This window comes from Aquarana catesbeiana, linkage group LG04 (genome assembly GCF_042186555.1).
Source record: "Aquarana catesbeiana isolate 2022-GZ linkage group LG04, ASM4218655v1, whole genome shotgun sequence".
NCBI lineage: Eukaryota > Metazoa > Chordata > Amphibia > Anura > Ranidae > Aquarana > Aquarana catesbeiana.
The window spans coordinates 345,668,781-345,689,845 of NC_133327.1; the positions used below are offsets into that span (position 1 = coordinate 345,668,781).

At 42.4% G+C, this 21,065-nt stretch overlaps 1 protein-coding gene across 1 annotated transcript in view; it reads right to left on the minus strand.

The window, feature by feature from the left end:
* Positions 1–21,065, minus strand: part of NDUFAF4 (NADH:ubiquinone oxidoreductase complex assembly factor 4) — a 38,929-nt gene that overhangs the window by 7,212 nt on the left and 10,652 nt on the right. The window contains exon 2 of the mRNA XM_073626970.1: positions 16,803–16,900. Coding sequence (XP_073483071.1) covers positions 16,803–16,900 — 98 coding nt within the window. The remainder of the gene's footprint in view (positions 1–16,802; positions 16,901–21,065) is intronic.

The window sequence follows — 21,065 nt, forward strand, 5'->3', positions numbered from 1 at the left end:
TCAAAAATGTTAAAAATGACAAGAGACAGTTTTTGACAATTCCTTTATTTAAATACTTCTTCTTTCTTCTATCTTCCTTCAGCTTCTGGTTCTTCTGGTTCTTCCTCCGGCGTTCTCGTCCAGCATCTCCTCCGCGGCGTCTATCTTCTTCTCCTCGGCCGCTCCGCACCCATGGCATGGGGGGAGGCTCCCGCTCTTCTCTTCATCTTCTTCTCTTCTTCATTTTCTTCTCCGGGCCGCTCCGCATCCATGCTGGCATGAAGGGAGGCTCCCGCTGTGTGACGGCGCTCCTCGTCTGACAGTTCTTAAATAACGGGGGGCGGAGCCACCCGGTGACCCCGCCCCCCTCTGACGCACGGGACATGACAGGACTTCCCTGTGGCATTCCCCGTGACGTCACAGGGAAGTCATGTCAAGTCACCGTGCGTCAGAGGGGGGCGGGGTCACCGGGTGGCCCCGCCCCCCGTTATTTAAGAACTGTCAGACGAGGAGCGCCGTCACACAGCGGGAGCCTCCCGCCATGCTAGCATGTGTGAGGAGCGGCCCGGAGAAGAAAATGAAGAAGAGAAGAAAAGAAGAAGAGAAGAAGATGAAGAAGAAGAGAAGAGCGGGAGCCTCCCCCCATGCCATGGGTGCGGAGTGGTCCGAGGAGAAGAAGATAGAAGACGCCGCGGAGGAGATGCTGGACGAGAACGCCGGAGGAAGAACCAGAAGAGCCAGAAGAACCAGAAGATGAAGGAAGATAGAAGAAAGAAGAAGTATTTAAATAAAGGAATTGTCAAAAACTGTCTCTTGTCATTTTTAACATTTTTGACAGTTTTTTAGTGAAATGGTAGGGGTACTTTTGTACCCCCTTACCATTTCACACAGGGGGGGGCCGGGATCTGGGGGTCCCCTTGTTAAAGGGGGCTTCCAGATTCCGATAAGCCCCCCGCCCGCAGACCCCCACAACCACCGGCCAGGGTTGTGGGGATGAGGCCCTTGTCCTCATCAACATGGGGACAAGGTGTTTTGGGGGGCTACCCCAAAGCACCCTCCCAATGTTGAGGGCATGTGGCCTGGTACGGTTCAGAAGGGGGGGGGCCGCACTCTCGTCCCCCCTCTTTTCCTGCGGCCTGCCAGGTTGCGTGCTCGGATAAGGGTCTGGTATGGATTTTTGGGGGGACCCCACGCCGTTTTTTTTTTTTTTTTTGGCGCGGGGTTCCCCTTAAAATCCATACCAGACCTGAAGGGTCTGGTATGGAATTTAGGGGGAACCCCACGTCATTTTTTTTTTTACATTTTGGCCGGGGTTCCCCTTAATATCCATACCAGACCTGAAGGGCCTGGTATGGAATTTAGGGGGACTCCCACGTCATTTTTTTTTTTTTAATTTTGGTTCGGGGGTTCCCCTTTGGGGAATTCCCATGCCGTTTTTATCAATGAACTTCTATGTGTATTGTTGGCAATGCAATAGCCGCGGGTAGTTTTAAATGAGTTTTTTCCTTCAAAATGTCATTTTGCTTTCAGACTGTTCTAAACACAGGAAACATGCGCCCCTTTACAGGCATACTATAGACACCCCCCAGGTACGAAATTTAAAGGGATATTACACTTTTATTGTTTGACTTTAAGCATTATTAAAATCACTGCTCCTGAAAAAACGGCCGTTTTTAATACTTTTTTTTGCATTGATCCATGTCCCCTGGGGCAGGACCCGGGTCCCCAAACACTTTTTATGACAATAACTTGCATATTAGCCTTTAAAATTAGCACTTTTGATTTCTCCCATAGACTTTTAAAAGGTGTTCCGCGGCATTCGAATTTGCAGCGAACACCCCAAATTGTTCGCTGTTCGGCGAACTTGCGAACAGCCAATGTTGGAGTCGAACATGAGTTCGACTCGAACTCGAAGCTCATCCCTAGTCCTGAGCAGATTGCCAGCAGGCAATAGTCTGGTGGGTGTTCTATTGGCCCTTTCAATCGTAAAGGCAGATTTACAGTTCATGACCAAAAAGATGGAGCACCCAGTTTTCAATAAAATCAGTAGCGTTAGTGCCTTCAGAGCACTCCAGTAACTCAAGTTACACCAACATTATTTCAGAGGAGCATTTTCTCTAAATCTTAATTTTTAGAGGAGTAGGCAAAAGCAAATTGGGACACAGCTTTAAAATCTTTAATAAGAGTGTATAAATCTTCCAATTTACCAATTCTACCTTTAAGAATCGTTGTGCATTTCCTCCTTTTTCCGAGAGTCCTACCCCAGTAATGACACTTCCTTCTTGATGCCACCCACAGAGTCTTTCAAGTTATCTAAAATTGTATCGTATTCGTTTATGGCTAACAGGACTTCCATTAAAGTAGGCTGTTGCTCCATAAAGTCAGCACTCCATTCAGTTGATAACTCAGTGGTCTCTTTCAGTACTTTGTTGGTTGGATCTGTATCATAAGAACTCACTGCCTCCATAACAGTATCCTCAAACTCATTTTCGGACTCTCTTTGTGAAAATATACTGTATGCTTGGTCACCCATTTCTTAGAAGGCGTGTGTTCATGAACTGCATCCTTCCTGGCGTTCTGGTAAACTTTAGCAACAGTGTGCTGCATCTTTGGTCATCTTGGCAGAATGGGACAAAAGGCAGTTAATGCAGAGGCAGGGTTACCCAAGCTAGGACACAAGATGGTTTTAAAGAAGATAGGAACCAATGGAGGATATCAGGCAAGAGATCTCGGAGAAGCATCCTCTAACATGCCATGTACAGCCCTTCTCTCCCTGCCCCCCACCCCCACCCCAACATTGGTTGGAAAAAAAAAAAAAAAAAAAGAGAGAGAGAACATCCAGCAACATATGCTTTTTAGTATTTTGAAAATCTGTTGTCTCTCACCCTTTAAAATCACTTTTATTTTCGATGTGGGGGCACATAATTTGCAATTTTAAAATGCACTGCTCGCCAACTTAAACAAATTCATTAGGAGCTGGTTAAAACTAAAAGGTACTTGGAAAAATAATAACCAAGCAGGGTGGAAAACAGTATAAAAAGATTGTTTGTCTCCCTCGTCAAGCAACTGACGAATGGAAGCACAAGTTTCATATTTATTTTTAACCTAAAACAGCAAGGTATCCATTTAGTAAAGCACACACTAAAGCAAGGTGTTCTAGATTATATCAGTCAGTAATGGGCCTCAAAGAGAGAGCATTAAAATCATAAAGGATTAGAACCAGGCAACAAATCAAAGCAGCAAAGGTGATCAATTATGTTGCACTGTGGAAGATAATTGTAAGAAACACAAAAAATGAAAGGTAATAAAAGGCTAAATATTCATTAGAAACAGTGGCTAACTGGTCAGAGCTTCCGCCTATTAGCAGTAGGGTTGTCTGTTCGAATCCCAACCACATTACCTGCTTGGAGTTTGCATGTTCTTCCTGTGCCTGCGTGGGTTTCCTCCCACATTCCAACAACATACTGGTAGGTTAACTGGCTCCTGTCTAAATTGGCTCTAGTATGTGTACTGTATGTATGAATGGGAGTTGGGGACCTTAGATTATAAGCTCCTTGAGGGTAGGGACTGATGCGAATGTACCATATATATATATTTATTGAAAGTGCTGCAAAAATGGACAGTTCTATATAAAGTACCTGTAATACAGTAAATAGAAACAAAACAAATATGGCCTTACAATTTAAATTAGTACCCAAAAAGGTTAAATTTCCCTTTAAAGTGGATGTAAACCCACTCTCATCCTTTCTAAATTACTGTCATAATGGTTATCTATAAGGATATACATGCCTCCTGCATGTATCCTTACCTGTCAAATGTCTCCCCTCTGTCTGTTACGAGACCAGAAAAACTGCAGATTCTGTGGGCAGTTCTGTTGTCTGGAGTTCGGTGGGTGGAGTCGTGATGTCAGTAGACTCCCCACCCACCTCTACACTCCTCTTGTCAACATGCATTTTCTCCTATGTTTTTCTTGCACTGAACTGGTCCTGTGGACTATGCCCCATGATCACTAACATCCAGAAGAAAGGAGGGGGAACGAGAAGTACACACAATGCCGGAGATCAAAAGGTGTTTGCTGAATACTAGAAGGTCGATCGTCTCGTGGAAAGTCATCATCTCTGGTTGAGTCCTACTTGGCCCATAGGGGCCGCTGCTAGAGGTGAGAGGCTAGGGGAACAGGTGGCGCACCACGGATGGGGATTGGATGAAGTAGACATCAATTGTTCCTTTTTTGCACATTGATTGTTTTTTGCACTCTGCACTTTCTTCACATACAAACTGTTTGGAAGATTTTTTTACACATTGTTTTTGTTGGTTATTGCATCTCTGCGGTTGGATGAAGGACATTAATCGCTCTTTTTGCACATTGATTGTTTTTTGCACTTTCTTCACATATGAGTTACTCTGTAGATATTCTATGTATTGTTTGATATTGCATCTTAACATTATTGCGAATTATTGATTCACCTTCAGTTTTTACTATTTTTTTTTAGGATACCTATTAACAATTTATTGTTTGCACTTTGAAGTTATTATTGTGTGTATATTTTTTGCTTTATTTTTGCACTTTTAGGCTTCGTTATTGCCTTGATTATCACTGCCTGGTTATTGGAGTTGCACATTTAGCATTTACTTTTGAAGATTTATTGATTTGGGTTTTTATTTTTGCTGTGTGGGAACACTTATATATGTTGGCTGCTTCTCCTTTTACCTTTATAATTTTTTTTTATACCTGGTTTTGCGCATTAGTTTACCCCCACTTTGTTTATTTATTCTTGTAGGAGGAGATCTCAACTTAGCCCTAGAGCCTCAGTTAGACACCTCTGCCCAGTATTCCAATATTCCTCACTCTCGGCTGAGGACCCTTAAAAAACAACTGTTTGACCACAGGCTACTTGATTTATGGCGGATTTTATATCCCAAAGATGTAATTATTCATATTTTTTTCATCAGCTCATAAATCTTACAGTAGGCTAGATTATTTTTTTATCAGGTCCAAAGGTTTTGGAGTAGAATCCCTCAATGGAAATAGGGTCATTCATTTGGTCTGACCATTCACCCGTATTCTTATCAATATACCCCCCCCCCCCCAGACTGGAGGCTCAAGTTGGTCCTGGCGTTTGAATGATAGGCTTATGTCTGATCCAATCTGCCACAAGGCCATTGTAGAGGCAATTGGCAATTTTGTTTCTGATCATGAACAGGATGAGACTGCACTACCACTAAATGGGAAGCTCTTAAAGTGGTTCTACGAGGGTTGTTTATCCAACATGGCTCTCGTTTTAAAAAAGAAAGATCGGTGGCCATCCAAAATATTCTGTCAAAGCTTCATTCATTCATTAGAAACTTTACACAAAGCTTCACAGTCTACAGAAGTATTAGCTAATATAATGTCTACGAGGGCATCCTTATTACAGCTTATGGAAGAATCTCATAGTTCATATCAACAGAAATGTGCCTTAAGTAGCTACAGATATGGAAATAAATGTGGGAGACAATTAGCTCGTATATTACATCCCCGTCCTCCTCAGACTTTTATAGCTAGTATAAGGAAGTCGTCGGGGGAAACTACCTCAGACCCGCAAAGTCTCCATCAAACATTTAGGGAATACTTTTCAGCTCTTTACAATCTGGCTCAACCATCTTTTGTGGAAATCGTGGGATCAAATACTTGTAGCATTGAAGACTATGTGCAGGAAACTGCTATTCCAACACTAGAAGATGACCATAGGGAATCATTGGACTATTCTTTCTCAATGGAAGAATTAGTGGGAGCAATTAGAGACATTCCATCATGTAAGAGACCTGACCCAGATGGAGTTACTCCAAAATTCTATAAAACATATAAAGAACATTTGTCTCCATTTATGCTGCAGGTGTTTAATTCCATCTCTTCTACAAACACATTTCCGACACAAACATTGGAAGCCCATATTACTCTGATTCCCAAACCAGATAAGGACTTAAAATTATGCTCTAGTTATCGTCCAATATCTTTAATTGGAGTAGACATAAAAATGTATGCAAAATTGATTGCGTCACGTCTCCAATCCTTTATCCCTAGCCTGGTACATAATGACCAGGCCGGATTTGTTCAAGGAAGAGAAACACGTGACAACACAATAAAAACATTCCTACTTATGGGCCATGCTCAAACAGCTAAAATACCAGCATGCCTTCTCTCGGTTGATGCAGAGAAGTCTTTTGATCGGGTCGGTTGGCCTTTTCTTGAGCATTCACTAAGGCAAATAGGGATGGGCCCAAAACTACTCAAAAAGATCTTGGCACTATACACTAAAACAAAGGCTAGAATAAGGATCAATGGATCATTGACTACAAGTTTCCCTATACAAAATGGTACCCGCCAGGGATGCCCTTTATCTCCCTTGCTTTATGTTCTAGTAATGGAACACTTAGCGATAGCAATCAGACAGAACCATCACAGGCATAAGGTTAGATCAACAGGAAATAAAACTTGCTTTGTTTGCTGACGACCTGTTACTTTATGTTACCAATCCACATATCTCCATGCCTTCTATCCTATTGGAATTCCAGCGCTTTGGAGCTCGGAGTAATTTCAAGGTAAATGTCTCAAAATCAGAAATTCTTAATGTGTCACTCCCACCACACCAAGTGTCAATGCTGAAAAATAATTTTTCGTTTAGATTTTGCTCCTCTGCATTAAAATACTTAGGAATCAACATTCCTTCGGATCTGACCCAGTTATACACGACAAATTATATCCCTCTAATGCAGCGTACTTTACAAGACCTAAAAAAATATGACTCAAATCCATATTCATGGTTCGGGAGGATTAACATATTGAAAATGGACATAATACCGCATTTTCTGTATGGTTTTTAAAATATCCCTGTTACTATTCCTAGATCCTTTTTCTCTACTTTACAATCTGCTTGGGGAACAAGAGATCTAGATTAAATTGGAAAACGCTAACATTACCTAAAACGAAAGGAGGAGCGGGTACACCGGATCTTTATTTTTATTATGCGGAGGCAGTCCTGACTAGACTAGTGAACTCGTTCCATCACTCTGATACCAAACAATGGGTATCAATAGAACAGGGGCTGAATCAGTTTGACCTCCAGGCACTCCCTTGGTTAGACCTATCCCCCCATAGTATTCATCAAGACGTCCTTTTCTCTCTCTTTTCTTACGTCTCATTTATTGAGCATTTGGTCTAAAGTGATTTTGCGGTTAGGGCTCTCCTCACAAATAGGACCAATGACTCCTTTATTTGGCAATCCACAATTTCCACCTGCAGTAGACCGGACACATTTTCTTACATGAAACAAGGAATCTCACCGAAGAGTGAGTCAGATTCTTTGTTAGGGCAAACTTCCACCTATACTGAACCTAATGCCAAGGCATCAGCCTTCATTTATGCAATGGATAAAATATCAGCAATTGCTGTCTTTTCTATCTTCTATTCCTTTAAACCAATCTTTTAATAGAGACTTAAATTTGAGTCCATTTTGTTGCAAAGTATTAGACCAAAACATGTTCTATCAGCAATATATAAGATACTTATCTCAAAAAATGACCCTGAGCTCCCAGAATTTACAAATAAAAGGGCACCTGATCTTAATATTCAAATTGGAGCAGAAGAGTGGGAGAAGTCATTTACTTTCACACATTGCTTGTCATTGGCAATTAAAGCCCAAGAGACAAGCTATAAGCTTGTCTCTCGTTGGTACCGATGCCCAATAACCATGCAACGAATATATTCAGATGCATCGGACAAATGTTGGCGATGTCACTCTGCCAAGGGCTCGTTGATACGTATATGGTGAGAATGCCCCCAAATTTGCCAATTCTGGGACAGAATCATGCAGTTGTATACTATAGTTACAGGGGAGTTAATCCCCAACACCCTTCAAATTACTCTGCTATCCCATCTACCAGGCACATATAAAAATATCTAAAAGGGTTTGCTCAGACATTGGTTAATAGCGGCGAGACTGGTTATTCCGCGACATTGGCGATCAACACAAACTCCTTCAACGAATGAATGGATAGTGGAAATGGACCTAATTGAGAAGATGGAGACCCTCCTGTCAAATAAAATGTTGTCAGATATGGGCCCCTTAGAGGGCATTTAGGAAATCATCAGGAAATTAGAGGGTAAATGGAACTAGAACAGAATCTAAAATATGATCTAATAAGGTTTCAGTGAGGGATGTCTATATGTCGTAATCCTTTTCCATCTTTTCCCCTCCCCCTTTTTTTTGTCTGTTTGTTTGATGTTTTGGTTATGATAGTTTGTATAATGTATTTGTAAGATGTTTTGATGGTATGATAATACCATTAATGTACAATTGTTCACTTGTAAAAAACTCAATAGAACTGAGATTGACACAGGATTTATATAGCGCCAACATTTTGTACAGCACTTAATGTAGAGGGGGGACAGTACAATTACATTACAGTTCAATATCGTAGGAATAGGAGAGCCCTGCTCATGGAGCTTACAATCTAAAAGAGAGGGGGAGGTGGTACAAAAGGTAATAGCTGTGGGGGATGATCTGATGCAGGTGACTCCGGGTACTGTTCTTAGGTGGTGGTGGGGTAGGCCCTCAAGCATGGGAGGAAGTAACAAGGGAGCTAGAGAGCAGGAGGTCTTGGGTGGAGCGGAGAGGGTGATTTGAGTAATATCTGCAGATAAGGTTGGTGATGTAGCAGGGGGCGATGTTGTGGATGGTCTTATATGTTATACAGTGGGGATCGAAAGTTTGGGCACCCCAGGTAAAAATGTGTATTAATGTGCATAATGAAGCCAAGGAAAGTTGGAAAAATCTCCAAATGGCATCAAATTACAGATTAGACATTCTTATAATATGTCAAAAAAAGTTAGATTTTATTTCCATCATTTACACTTTCAAAATTACAGAAAACAAAAAAATGGCGTCTGCAAAAGTTTGGGCACCCTGCAGAGTTAATATCTTGTACTGCCCCCTTTGGCAAGTATCACAGCTTGTAAACGCTTTTTTGTAGCCAGCCAGGAGTCTTTCAATTCTTGTTTGAGGTATCTTTGCCCATTCTTGCTTACAAAAGTTCTTTGAGATTTCTGGGCTGTCTGTCACGCACTGCTCTTTTAAGGTCTATCCATAGATTTTCAATAATGCTGAGGTCAGGAGATTGTTAAGGCCATGGCAAAACCTTCAGTTTACGCCTCTTGATGTAATCCCCCGTGGATTTTGGAGGTGTGTTTGGGATCATTATCCATTTGTAGAAGCCATCCTCTCTTTAACTTCAGCTTTTTCACAGATGGCATCAAGTTACCATCCAAAATTTGCTGAAATTTTATTGAATCCATTTTTCCTTCTACTCGTGAAATGTTCCCTGTGCCATTGGCTGCAATACAACCCCAAAGCATGATTGATCCACTCCCATGCTTAACAGTTGGACAGAGGTTCTTTTCATTAAATTCTGTGCCCTTTCTTCTCCAAACGTACCTTTGCTCATTCCGGCCAAAAATTTCTATTTTAACCTCATCGGTCCACAGAACTTGTTTCCAAAATGCCTCAGGCTTGTCTATATGTTCATTTGCAAAGTTCAAACGCTGATTTTTGTGGTGAGGACGTAGAAGAGGTTTTCTTCTGATGACTCTTCCATGAAGACCATATTTGTACAAGTATCTCTTTATAGTGGAATAGTGTACCACAACTCCAGTGTCTGCCAGATCTTTCTGGAGGGATCGTGCAGTCAAACGTGGGTTTTGAATTGCTTTTCTCACAATCCTGCGAGCTGTTCTGTCTGATATTTTTCTTGGTCTTCCAGATCTTGCTTTAACTTCCACTGTTCCTGATGACTGCCATTTTTAATTACATTCCGAACAGAGGATATTGACATCTGAAAACGCTTTGCTATCTTCTTATAGCCTTCTCCAGCTTTGTGAGCGTCAACTATTTTCAGTTTTCTAGACAACTGCTTAGAAGAACCCATGGTGCTGATTGTTGGGGCAAGGTCAGATGAGTCTGGCCATTTAAAACCTTTGAGATTGACATCACCTGGTCTTCCCAGATGATGATTGAGAACAATCCATGACACTGGCAGGTCTCAGCTTTGCAAAGGGGGCAGTGCATGCTATAAATTCTGCAGGGTGCCCAAACTTTTGCAGACGCCATTTTTTTGTTTTCTGTAATTTTGAAAGTGTAAATGATGGAAATAAAATCTAACTTTTTTTGACATATTATAAGAATGTCTAATCTGTAATTTGATGCCATTTGGAGATTTTTCCATCCTTCCTTGGCTTCGTTATGCACATTAATACACATTTTTACCTGGAGTGCCCAAACTTTCGATCCCCACTGTAGTTAGTATTTGAATTTTATATGGTGGGGTAGGAGAAGCCAGTGAAAGGATTGGTGGCAGAGAGGAGCAGCAGTCACAGATCGGTTAGCAAGGTGTATTAGTCTAGCAGCAGCATTCATAAGAGACTGAAGGGGTGAAAGCTTGGGTAAAAGTAGGCCAGTGAGGAGGGAGTTACAGTAGTCAAGGTGGGAAATAATCAAGGAGTGAAAAAGTTGTTTTGTGGTGTTGTTAGTCAGGAAGGGGAGAAATCTGGAAATGTTGTGGAGGTTAAGGCGGCAAGATAGTAGCAAGTACGTGGTGAGCAGGGAAGGTCAGTCAACAGTACCTGGTGGCAGGGCAGGTCAGTCAACAGTACCTGGTGGCAGGGCAGGTCAGTCAACAGTACCTGGTGGCAGGGCAGGTCAGTCAACAGTACCTGGTGGCAGGGCAGGTCAGTCAACAGTACCTGGTGGCAGGGCAGGTCAGTCAACAGTACCTGGTGGCAGGGCAGGTCAGTCAACAGTACCTGGTAGAGGGGCAGTCAGTCAGCAGTACATGGTAGAGGCGCAGTCAGTGAGCAGTACATGGTAGAAGCGCAGTCAGTGAGCAGTACATGGTAGAGGCGCAGTCAGTGAGCAGTACATGGTAGAGGCGCAGTCAGTGAGCAGTACATGGTAGAGGCGCAGTCAGTGAGCAGTACATGGTAGAGGCGCAGTCAGTGAGCAGTACATGGTAGAGGCGCAGTCAGTGAGCAGTACATGGTAGAGGCGCAGTCAGTGAGCAGTACATGGTAGAGGCGCAGTCAGTGAGCAGTACATGGTAGAGGCGCAGTCAGTGAGCAGTACATGGTAGAGGCGCAGTCAGTGAGCAGTACATGGTAGAGGCGCAGTCAGTGAGTAATCGGTAGTGGCAGGGAAGGCAGTGAGCAGACAAGACACTTACCGCAGAGCTGGAAGATTTGCAGGCCTGCTATCTCTGCTCCCTATTTTCAGCATATGGATCAGCCAAGGCCACCTGTGCGTGGAGGGAGGGTGGTGGCCAAAGCCATGGTCCTGCTTACCATCTCTGGTGGTCCAAGGGAAAGCTGCTGAGCGCCGGGGCGGCCCAGTCCCTTGACACAATGCATCAAGCACAGGGGAGGAGAAATCAAACCTGAACTCTGGGTACAGAGTCACAGGCATCACAACCACCTATCCCCCAACCCCCAGCTGATCTGTACTGCTCTTGGCGGCCTTGGAGACAGGCGAGGGGAACTCAAGGACACTGTACAGGTGCCTGATGTGCTCCTTAGCAACCAATGATTACGTAATATTTACCTTACATGTTTAAACTTTTTTATAGCCATAACGAATAAGAAAATATGTACTAACCACTAAAGGTTCCGTTAAAGCAGAAGAAATGAGAAAAATTTGGCTGCCAGGGAACAAGTAAAAATTTTTGTTAGGGGGAGAGCTGAAAACTGTAATTGAGAGATTCTATCACTACACCAACAAAGTACACAAAAAAAAAAAAAAACAAAACAATTAATAATTCAGCCCACCAAAGTTGACCAATAATCCAAATAAGATTTTTTGTAATGGTAAATAAAATGTATATTACAGAGAGCCTGTTGCCAATTTGTAATAACAAACCTGTTATTTAGAAAAAAAAAAAAAAAAAAAAGAATGTAACTACTTGCCTTTCCTGCTGCCCATACCATCAAATGTGACTGTTGATGAGGAATCGCTCCCCAAAGTCTGCTAGGGAATTACATTTTATTGTTCTCCTGTGTCCCCCACATCGCTCAGTGGTTCTTCCAGCTGGCCTCCATGTCACTTTTATGTCCTGTAACAATGTGGAGGTAAGCGAGAGGAACCACTGTGCGTAGTGGCCAGACAAAGGAGATTGACACTTCCAGGAGTGTCAGTTTTAGAAGAAACTTTCCAGGGCATTTCTTGTTCAGCAACTCTTCAAAAGGCATGGGTGGTGGGAGAGGTTAGTATGTACACAATTCTTTTCAGGTTGTCATTTTACACTGGTGACAAAATTACATTTACGGAACTGCAAACAGGTATTTTACTGTTAAAAACACACATGAGGTTTATAATGCATTCTTAATGTACACACAGCACCCCATATTGACAGAAAAACACAGAATTGTTGACATTTTTGCAGATTTATTAAAAAAGAAAAACTGAAATATCACATGGTCCTAAGTATTCAGACCCTTTGCTGTGACACTCATTATTTACTCAGGTGCTGTCCATTTCTTCTGATCATCCTTGAGATGGTTCTACACCTTCATTTGAGTCCAGCTGTGTTTAATTATACTGATTGGACTTGATTAGGAAACCCACACCTGTCTATATAAGACCTTACAGCTCACAGTGCATGTCAGAGCAAATGAGAATCATGAGGTCAAAAAGGAAATGCCCGAAGAGCTCAGAGACAGAATTGTGGCAAGGCACAGATCTGGCCAAGGTTACAAAAAAAAAAAAATTCTGCTGCACTTAAGGTTCCTAAGAGCACAGTGGCCTCCATAATCCTTAAATGGGACAACCAGAACCCTTCCTAGAGCTGGCCGTCCGGCCAAACTGAGCTATCGGGGAGAAAAGCCTTGGTGAGAGAGGTAAAGAAGAACCCAAAGATCACTGTGGCTTAGCTCCAGAGATGCAGTCTGGAGATGGGAGAAAGTTGTAGAAAGTCAACCATCACTGCAGCCTTCCACCAGTCGGGGCTTTACGGCAGAGTGGCCCGACGGAAGCTTCTCCTCAGTGCAACACACACGAAAGCCCGCATGGAGTTTGCTAAAAAAAAAAAAAAACACCTAAAAAGGCTCCAAGATGATGAGAAATACGATTCTCTGGTCTGATGAGACCAAGATAGAACTTTTTGGCCTTAATTCTAAGCAGTATGTGTGAAGAAAACCAGGCACTGCTCATCACCTGTCCAATACAGTCCCAACAGTGAAGCATGGTGGTGGCAGCATCATGCTGTGAGGGTGTTTTTCAGCTGCAGGGACAGGACGACTGGTTGCAATCGAGGGAAAGATGAATGCGGCCAAGTACAGGGATATCCTGGACGAAAACCTTCTCCAGAGTGCTCAGGACCTCAGACTGGGACGAAGGTTTACCTTCCAACAAGACAATGACCCTAAGCACACAGCTAAAATAACGAAGGAGTGGCTTCCCCACAACTCCGTGACTGTCCTTGAATGGCCCAGCCAGAGCCCTGACTTAAACCAAATTGAGCATCTCTGGAGAGACCTAAAAATGGCTGTCCACCAACGTTTACCATCTAACCTGACAGAACTGGAGAGGATCTGCAAGGAGGAATGGCAGAGGATCCCCAAATCCAGGTGTGAAAAATTTGCTGCATCTTTCCCAAAAAGACTCATGACTGTATTAGAGCAAAAGGTTGCTTCTACTAAATTTAGAGCAAAGGGTCTGAATACTTAGGACCATGTGATATTTCAGTTTTTCTTTGTTATTAAATCTGCAAAAATGTCAACAATTCTGTGTTTTTCTGTCAATATGGGGTGCTGTGTGTACATTAAGGAGAAAAAAAAATGAACTTAAATGATTTTAGCAAATGGCTGCAATATAACAGAGTGAAAAATTTAAGGGGGTCTGAATACTTTCCGCTCCCACTTATTTATTTATTTTTGCAGGAGCCTGCAGTGCATTGCACCCATAAACAGTGGATTGTGCGTGCAATGTCAGGTACCTGCAGATACTTGTTACATTTTCTGCTTGTTCCTATGTACAGGCCTTCTGTTTGAAAGCTCTAGGAAGTGTGAATGAACTACAAGAGCGCTCACCAGCACCATTAACGTTCATTGAGAAGTAAAAAGCCATCTGCTGTGGTGGCAGGCGGTACTTGTACCGTACTTGTGTTTTTGAATTCTGACAGCAGGTGCAAGGAGAGGAACCCCTCCCATTTTCATGGGTGGGGCGATGCAGGGACATGTGCTGGAGCATATAAAATGTTACACCCTAAATATGGGTGTAACATGCTCAAAAAAGGTAAACATAGCATTTAACTGTTTAAAGATGCCAGGGGACATGTTGATATTCCAAAAAACAGAATAGAAGGTGTCAAAGTTGTGGAATGACCCTGCACTAATTATATACAGTTGTTCTATCCCTTGGACAGCAATTCACACTTTCAACTATGCAAATCAAAGAATGAACACACATGCAGTCTTCCTGACTCCAAGGGATGGGGTTATGTAATAATGATTCCATAGCGCTTTTCTCCCTGGGCTCTCAAAACAGGGTGGCTCCAAAATGTTGAAACTTTCTAGTCTGTTCTTGGACAACCACAATCTGCCTTAACACACTCTATGACGACAAGATTAAGATGACTTAACTGTGTAGATATACAGTAGCTGGTGGGGTCTAGTCTTGACACTCAATAGAACTGAAGACATGGCTGGAATAGGCCATGTAACATCTTTAACACTACAGAGCAAGCCCAATTAATTGTGACTACCTACTACCGACTACCAGAAAGATCATTCACCAGCTGGATCATGCACAATCTGAAAGCCAATACTGTATGTTCAAGTGAACCTGGCATGGCCTTACATGTTGCTGACTAACATACCCCTTGTGGGGACTGAAAGTGTTAGTCATGTCCCTGTGGAGCCCCTTGGATCTTTGTACATGTACATGGGGCCTTCACTTTTGTCAAAATGTATATTAAGCTTCTCTCCTTCTGTGCTAAGCTTTGCCTCTAAGAAAAAAAAAAAAACTGTCAAATGGCAGAGTCTGTACTGCCATTTAAAAGTTGAACAGGCAGTGGGGTTTAGACTCCACTTTGGTCAAAGGCCCCATGTAAAACCTGGGCTTCACAGGGTTTATTTATCTAGACTAAAACAAGTGTCTGGTGCGAACAAAGTGACTGTACTTCAGCACTGCTGTCAGATTTGGTTTAAAGTTTATTGGTAGAATACAGAGTAAAAGGCAGCCAATAAAAAGAGACTTAAGTGGGTCAATATATATATGTATTAACAAAATGGGAACACATCAAGACTTGTGTAATTTTGACGAAGGCCAAATTGTAATGGCTAGATGACTGGGTCAGAGTAACTCCAAAACTGCAGCCATTGTAGGATGTTCCCAGTCTGCAGTGGTCAGGACCTACGAAAAGTGGGTCAACAAAGGAAAACCGGCGAACCAGCGACAGAGTCATGGGTAGCCAAGGCTCACTGATGAGGAGTAAAGGCTGGCCTGTGGAGTCCGATCCAATAGAAGAGCTACTGGAGCTGAAATTGGTGAAAAAATTAATGCTGGTTCCGAAAGAAAGCTGAAAGAGTACACAGTAAATCTCAGTTTGTGTATGGGACTGCGTAGCCACAAACTGCACTAGGTGCCCATGCTGACCCATGTCCACAGCCAAAAACAGCTACAATGGGCACAGAAGCATAACTAGACCATCGGACAAGGGAAGAAGGTGGCCTGGTTTCATGAATCACATTTTCTTTTATATCATGTGAATGGCCAGGTACATTTACATCGTAAGATGGCACCAGTATGCACTATGAGAAGATGGCAAGCTAGCAGAGGCTTAAACGATATGCTGCTGACGGCTTTGTGTCAGATAACACAGCATACCTTTAGAGGTCTAGTGGAGTCCATGCCTCGATGAGTCAGGGCTGGTTTGACGGCAAAAGGGGGACTGTCACGGAACGTCCCACACTACGCTTGAGTGCTTCCGTCAGTATACCGCTTCCTAAGTTCTGGAACACGAGCCCAATGGATCTGGCTATAGGAACCCCCAAGAACTAGACAACACCAGTCTTGGAGTACATCAGAACTAACTCTTTATTTGAGATCTCACACACATTTATACACCAGGATGACACAAAGCTAACCTAATTAACATGAGCTAATTTACTATTAAATTTACCCAGACCAGATGACAGACTTGTGGGCACCGAGCTTCACACAGTAGTATAAAACACAATAGCTGGAGCTAATTACAATTAACAATACAAACAACAATCTCCCCCTTCCTCAGCCTAGACTGTTCGTCTCCTAGCCAGTGCTGGTGGCTAATGTGATCAGCTCTTCAATTAACACACATTACCATAAACATCAACACAGGGTTAATTAGAACAAACAACGAGTTGAATACCCTTAGAACCTAGACTAAACTTATTTACATTAAGCACATTATAGCTGACGTCAGACAGGTGAGTGGAGTTGATGACACCAGCATCTTCTCACAGGATGTGTCCCAACAGTATAATTCAGTCTTATCATTCTAATATGGCATATAAAGGGTTCCCAGAGTCTGTGTGTTTTGGGGGGACATGGAGCTGAATCCAAAGTAACACCAACCCAAGGGTCTCCAGGCATACAGCTCACAGAGAGCACCATTCCCCCAAATGCTAGGGCCCATAATCGGTGGGCAAGAGGCTTGCGTTTAGTCCCCTCCAATAGCCTCTGTCCCGGGTGAGTCTGTCACAGGGACCTACTATAATCAGGTGGGTGGTCATAATGTTATGGCTGATCAATGCAGTTTACCTCAGGTAAAGGGTCCATGGAGTCAACATAAACTTCCTTCAGTCGTGATAAAAGTTTATCATCCCTTTTGAAAACTTTTTCCTGGATTTCAGGGTGACCTAAATTAAAAAAAAGGCAATTGTGTAAAATTAAGAATATCCATTAGATTTAAATTTTTCTCAAAAGCGGGCCATCATTTTTTCATTGAAACACACATATATCGAATTACAACTTTCAAAAAAAAAAAAAAAAAAACAAACAAACTGTAAATCACTAAATATATATATACATTTTTGGAGGGTATATTTACAGTGTTCTAAATCAAATTTCTCACCAACTCTTATGAAAAGTTTTAGGACTCGGTTTACACCATACCTGCATGAAAACTGATGGGAAAACTGCACAGATTTCACTTGCAGAGACATCAGTTTCACATCAGTTTACATTCATGCTCATCAGTTTTTATGTGCGTCAGTTATGTGCCCTAATGCACATATTCGCCAGCACACCACAGATCATCAATTATGTCCAAATCTTTATTGAAGAATGATCACATCACAGAAGACATAGTGCAACGTTTCGGAGCAACGCAGGACACCTTCGTCAGGCATGTGATCAGAAAAAATCTGAACGTAAAACAAGTGTTGTTGCGTGAACAGGGCACATATGTTTTTTTTGTGCTCTTGCAGAACACATGCAGAAAAACTGAGGTCTCTGCACCATGGCGGGCATGAGGCCTAAAGCGTGGCTATGCATTAAATGTAAAATCATATATTCGTTTACACATTATATTTCAATAATTTCAAGCCTACTCCTAATCTGAACAATCGTGAAGTGTGTAAACGTTATTTGTGAAGTTCCCTACACATTTACTTGAATTCTGTGACATGTAATCACTAGGTCCTGTGAGTAGGCCAATCTGAAAGGAGGTGCTGAAAGGAGGAAACTACAGAGGTGCTGAAATGAGTCTTATGCAGTACCAGGTTAAGTCACCTGTATTTGGGGGTTGGATCTTTTGGATATACAACCTTGGACTGCGAGCATAATTCGTTCCAGAATTCTGCTTATAATCCAAAGCACTCGTATATCAAAGCGAATTTCCCCATAAGAAATAATGGAAACTCAGATGATTTGTTCCACAAATATTTATTCATAAGTCCTTCAGTCTATAGTCCATATAAAAAGATTATAGCAATGTGACTTCAAGGAAACTTTGAAGCAATTTCAGGGAATGCCTGGATAATCTTCCTGTAATCTCGGATGCAAATCACACCAATTAAGATGATGATCTGACTTAGGGCTTATGCACACTGCAGCTCAAAAAAACCCCCAAAAAACAAAAAAAACCTTGGGGGAAACCCGCATACAATTCGCACTAGTGTGAACCCCAGCCTAAAGTCTATAGGTACAAGTCAGATAGAAGTGGCCATGAAGCAGTACAGGAACCTTTTCTAAAGTCAGAGCGACTTCAGTAGTGCTAATAAAGACAGCTCCTATTGACTAAAATGGGATTTATGTGACTTGGGGTCTCACAAGTCAGATCCCAAGCTACTTGTTTGTCGGCATGCAGTTCCTGCAGTCTGCATATAGGAGCCTGCACAATGGGTCAACCACCTGCCACAGGATTCACTAGCACTGTTTGCAGGAAGAAAATAAGAGGATGCTGGCAGGATCAACAGACTTCTGCACATTTATGCTAGGAATAAAATGTAATTATATATATATTTATTACACACACACACATATATATATACATATATATATACATATATACACACACACACACACATACACAGTGGGGACGGAAAGTATTCAGACCCCCTTAAATTTTTCACTCTTTGTTATATTGCAGCCATTTGCTAAAATCATTTAAGTTCATTTTTTTTCCTCATTAACCACTTCCCTACCCGCCTATAGTCAAATGACGTCCACAGATGGGATCTCCCATCCTGGGTGGACGTCATATGACGGCCTCGGGTTCCCGGCCGCCTAGGGGGCGCGCGCGCGCCGCGTTGCTCGGGACCCGGTGCGTGTGCCCGGCGGCCGCGAAGTCCGCCGGGCACCCGCGATTGCCCGTTAACCGGGCCGGACCGTGGATCTCTGTGTGTAAACACAGAGATCCATGTCCTGTCAGCTCAGAGGAGAGCGATCTGTGTTCCCAGAACAGTGGAACACTGATCGGTCTCCTCCCCTTGTACGTTCCCGCCCCCTACAGTTAGAAGCATTCCCTAGGAAACACATTTAACCCCTTGTGTCCCCCTAGTGGTTAACCCTTTCACTGCCTGTCACATTTACACAGTAATCAATGCGATTTTATAGCATTGATCGCTGTATAAATGTGAATGGTCCCAAAAATGTGTCAAAAGTGTCCGATGTGTCCGCCATAATGTCGCAGTCACAAAAAAAAAAAAAAATTGCGATCGCCGCTATTATTAGTAAAAAAAAATAAATAAAATAATTTTTTTTTTTAAAAATGCCATAAATCTATCCCGTATTTTATAGACGCTATAACTTTTGCACAAACCAATCAATATACGCTTATTGCGATTTTTTTACCAAAAATATGTAGAAGAATACGTATCGGCCGAAACTGAGGAAAAAATTAGTTTTTTTTTTTTAAAAAAATTGGGATATTTATTATAGCAAAAAGTAAAAAATATTGTGTTTTTTTCAAAATTGTCGCTCTTCTTTTGTTTATAGCGCAAAAAATAAAAACCGCAGAGGTGATCAAATACCACCAAAAGAAAGCTCTATTTGTGGGGAAAAAAGGATGTCAATTTTGTTTGGGTACAACGTCGCATGACCACGCAATTGTCGTTTAAAGTGCGACAGTGCTGAAAACTAAAAATTGGTCTGGGAAGGAAGGGGTGAAAAGGCCCAGCATTGAACCGGTTAATGTACACACAGCACCCCATACTGACAGAAAAACACGGAATTGTTAATATTTTTGCAGATTTATTAAAAAAGAAAAACTGAAATAATCACATGATCCTAAGTATTCAGACCCTTTGCTGTGTCACTTATATATTCAACTCAGGTGCTGTCCATTTCTTCTGATCATCCTTGAGATGGTTCTACACCTTCATTTGAGTCCAGCTGTTTTTGATTATACTGATTGGACTTGATTAGGAAAGCCACACACCTGTCTATACAAGACCTTACAGCTCACAGTGCATGTCAGAGCAAATGAGAATCATGAGGTCAAAAGGAACTGCCTGAAGAGCTCAGAGACAGAATTGTGGCAAGGCACAGATCTGGCCAAGGTTACAAAAAAAATTCTGCTGCACTTAAGGTTCCTAAGAGCACAGTGGCCTCCATAATCCTTAAAATGGAAGACGTTTGGGACGACCAGAACCCTTCCTAGAGCTGGCCGTCTGGCCAAACTGAGCTATCGGGGGAGAAGAGCCTTGGTGAGAGAGGTAAAGAAGAACCCAAAGATCACTGTGGCTGAGCTCCAGAGATGCAGTCGGGAGATGGGAGAAATTTGTAGAAAGTCAACCATCACTGCAGCCCTCCACTAGTCGTGGCTTTATGGCAGAGTGGCCCGACGGAAGCCTCTCCTCAGTGCAAGACACATGAAAGCCCGCATGGAGTTTGTTAAAAAAACACCTGAAGGACTCCAAGATGGTGAGAAATAAGATTCTTTGGTCTGATGAGACCAAGATAGAACTTTTTGTCCTTAATTCTAAGCAGTATGTGTGGAGAAAACCAGGCACTGCTCATCACCTGTCCAATACAGTCCCAACAGTGAAGCATGGTGTGGGGGTGTTTTTCAGCTGCAGGGACAGGACGACTGGTTGCAATCGAGGGAAAGATGAATTTGGCCAAGTACAGGGATATCCTGGACGAAAACCTTCTCCAGAGTGCTCAGGACCTCAGACTGGGACGAAGATTTACCTTCCAAGACGACAATGACCCTAAGCACACAGCTAAAATAAAGAAGGAGTGGCTTCACAACAACTGAATGACCCAGCCAGAGCCCTGACTTAAACCCAATTGAGCATCTCTGGAGAGACCTAAAATGGCTGTCCACCAACGTTTACCATCCAATCTGACAGAACTGGAGAGGATCTGCAAGGAGGAATGGCAGAGGATCCCCAAATCCAGGTGTGAAAAACTTATTGCATCTTTCCCAAAAAGACTCATGGCTGTATTAGATCAAAAGGGTGCTTCTACTAAATACTGAGCAAAGGGTCTGAATACTTAGGACCATGTGATATTTCAGTTTTTCTTTTTTAATAAATCTGCAAAAATGTCAACAAATCTGTGTTTTTCTGTCAATAT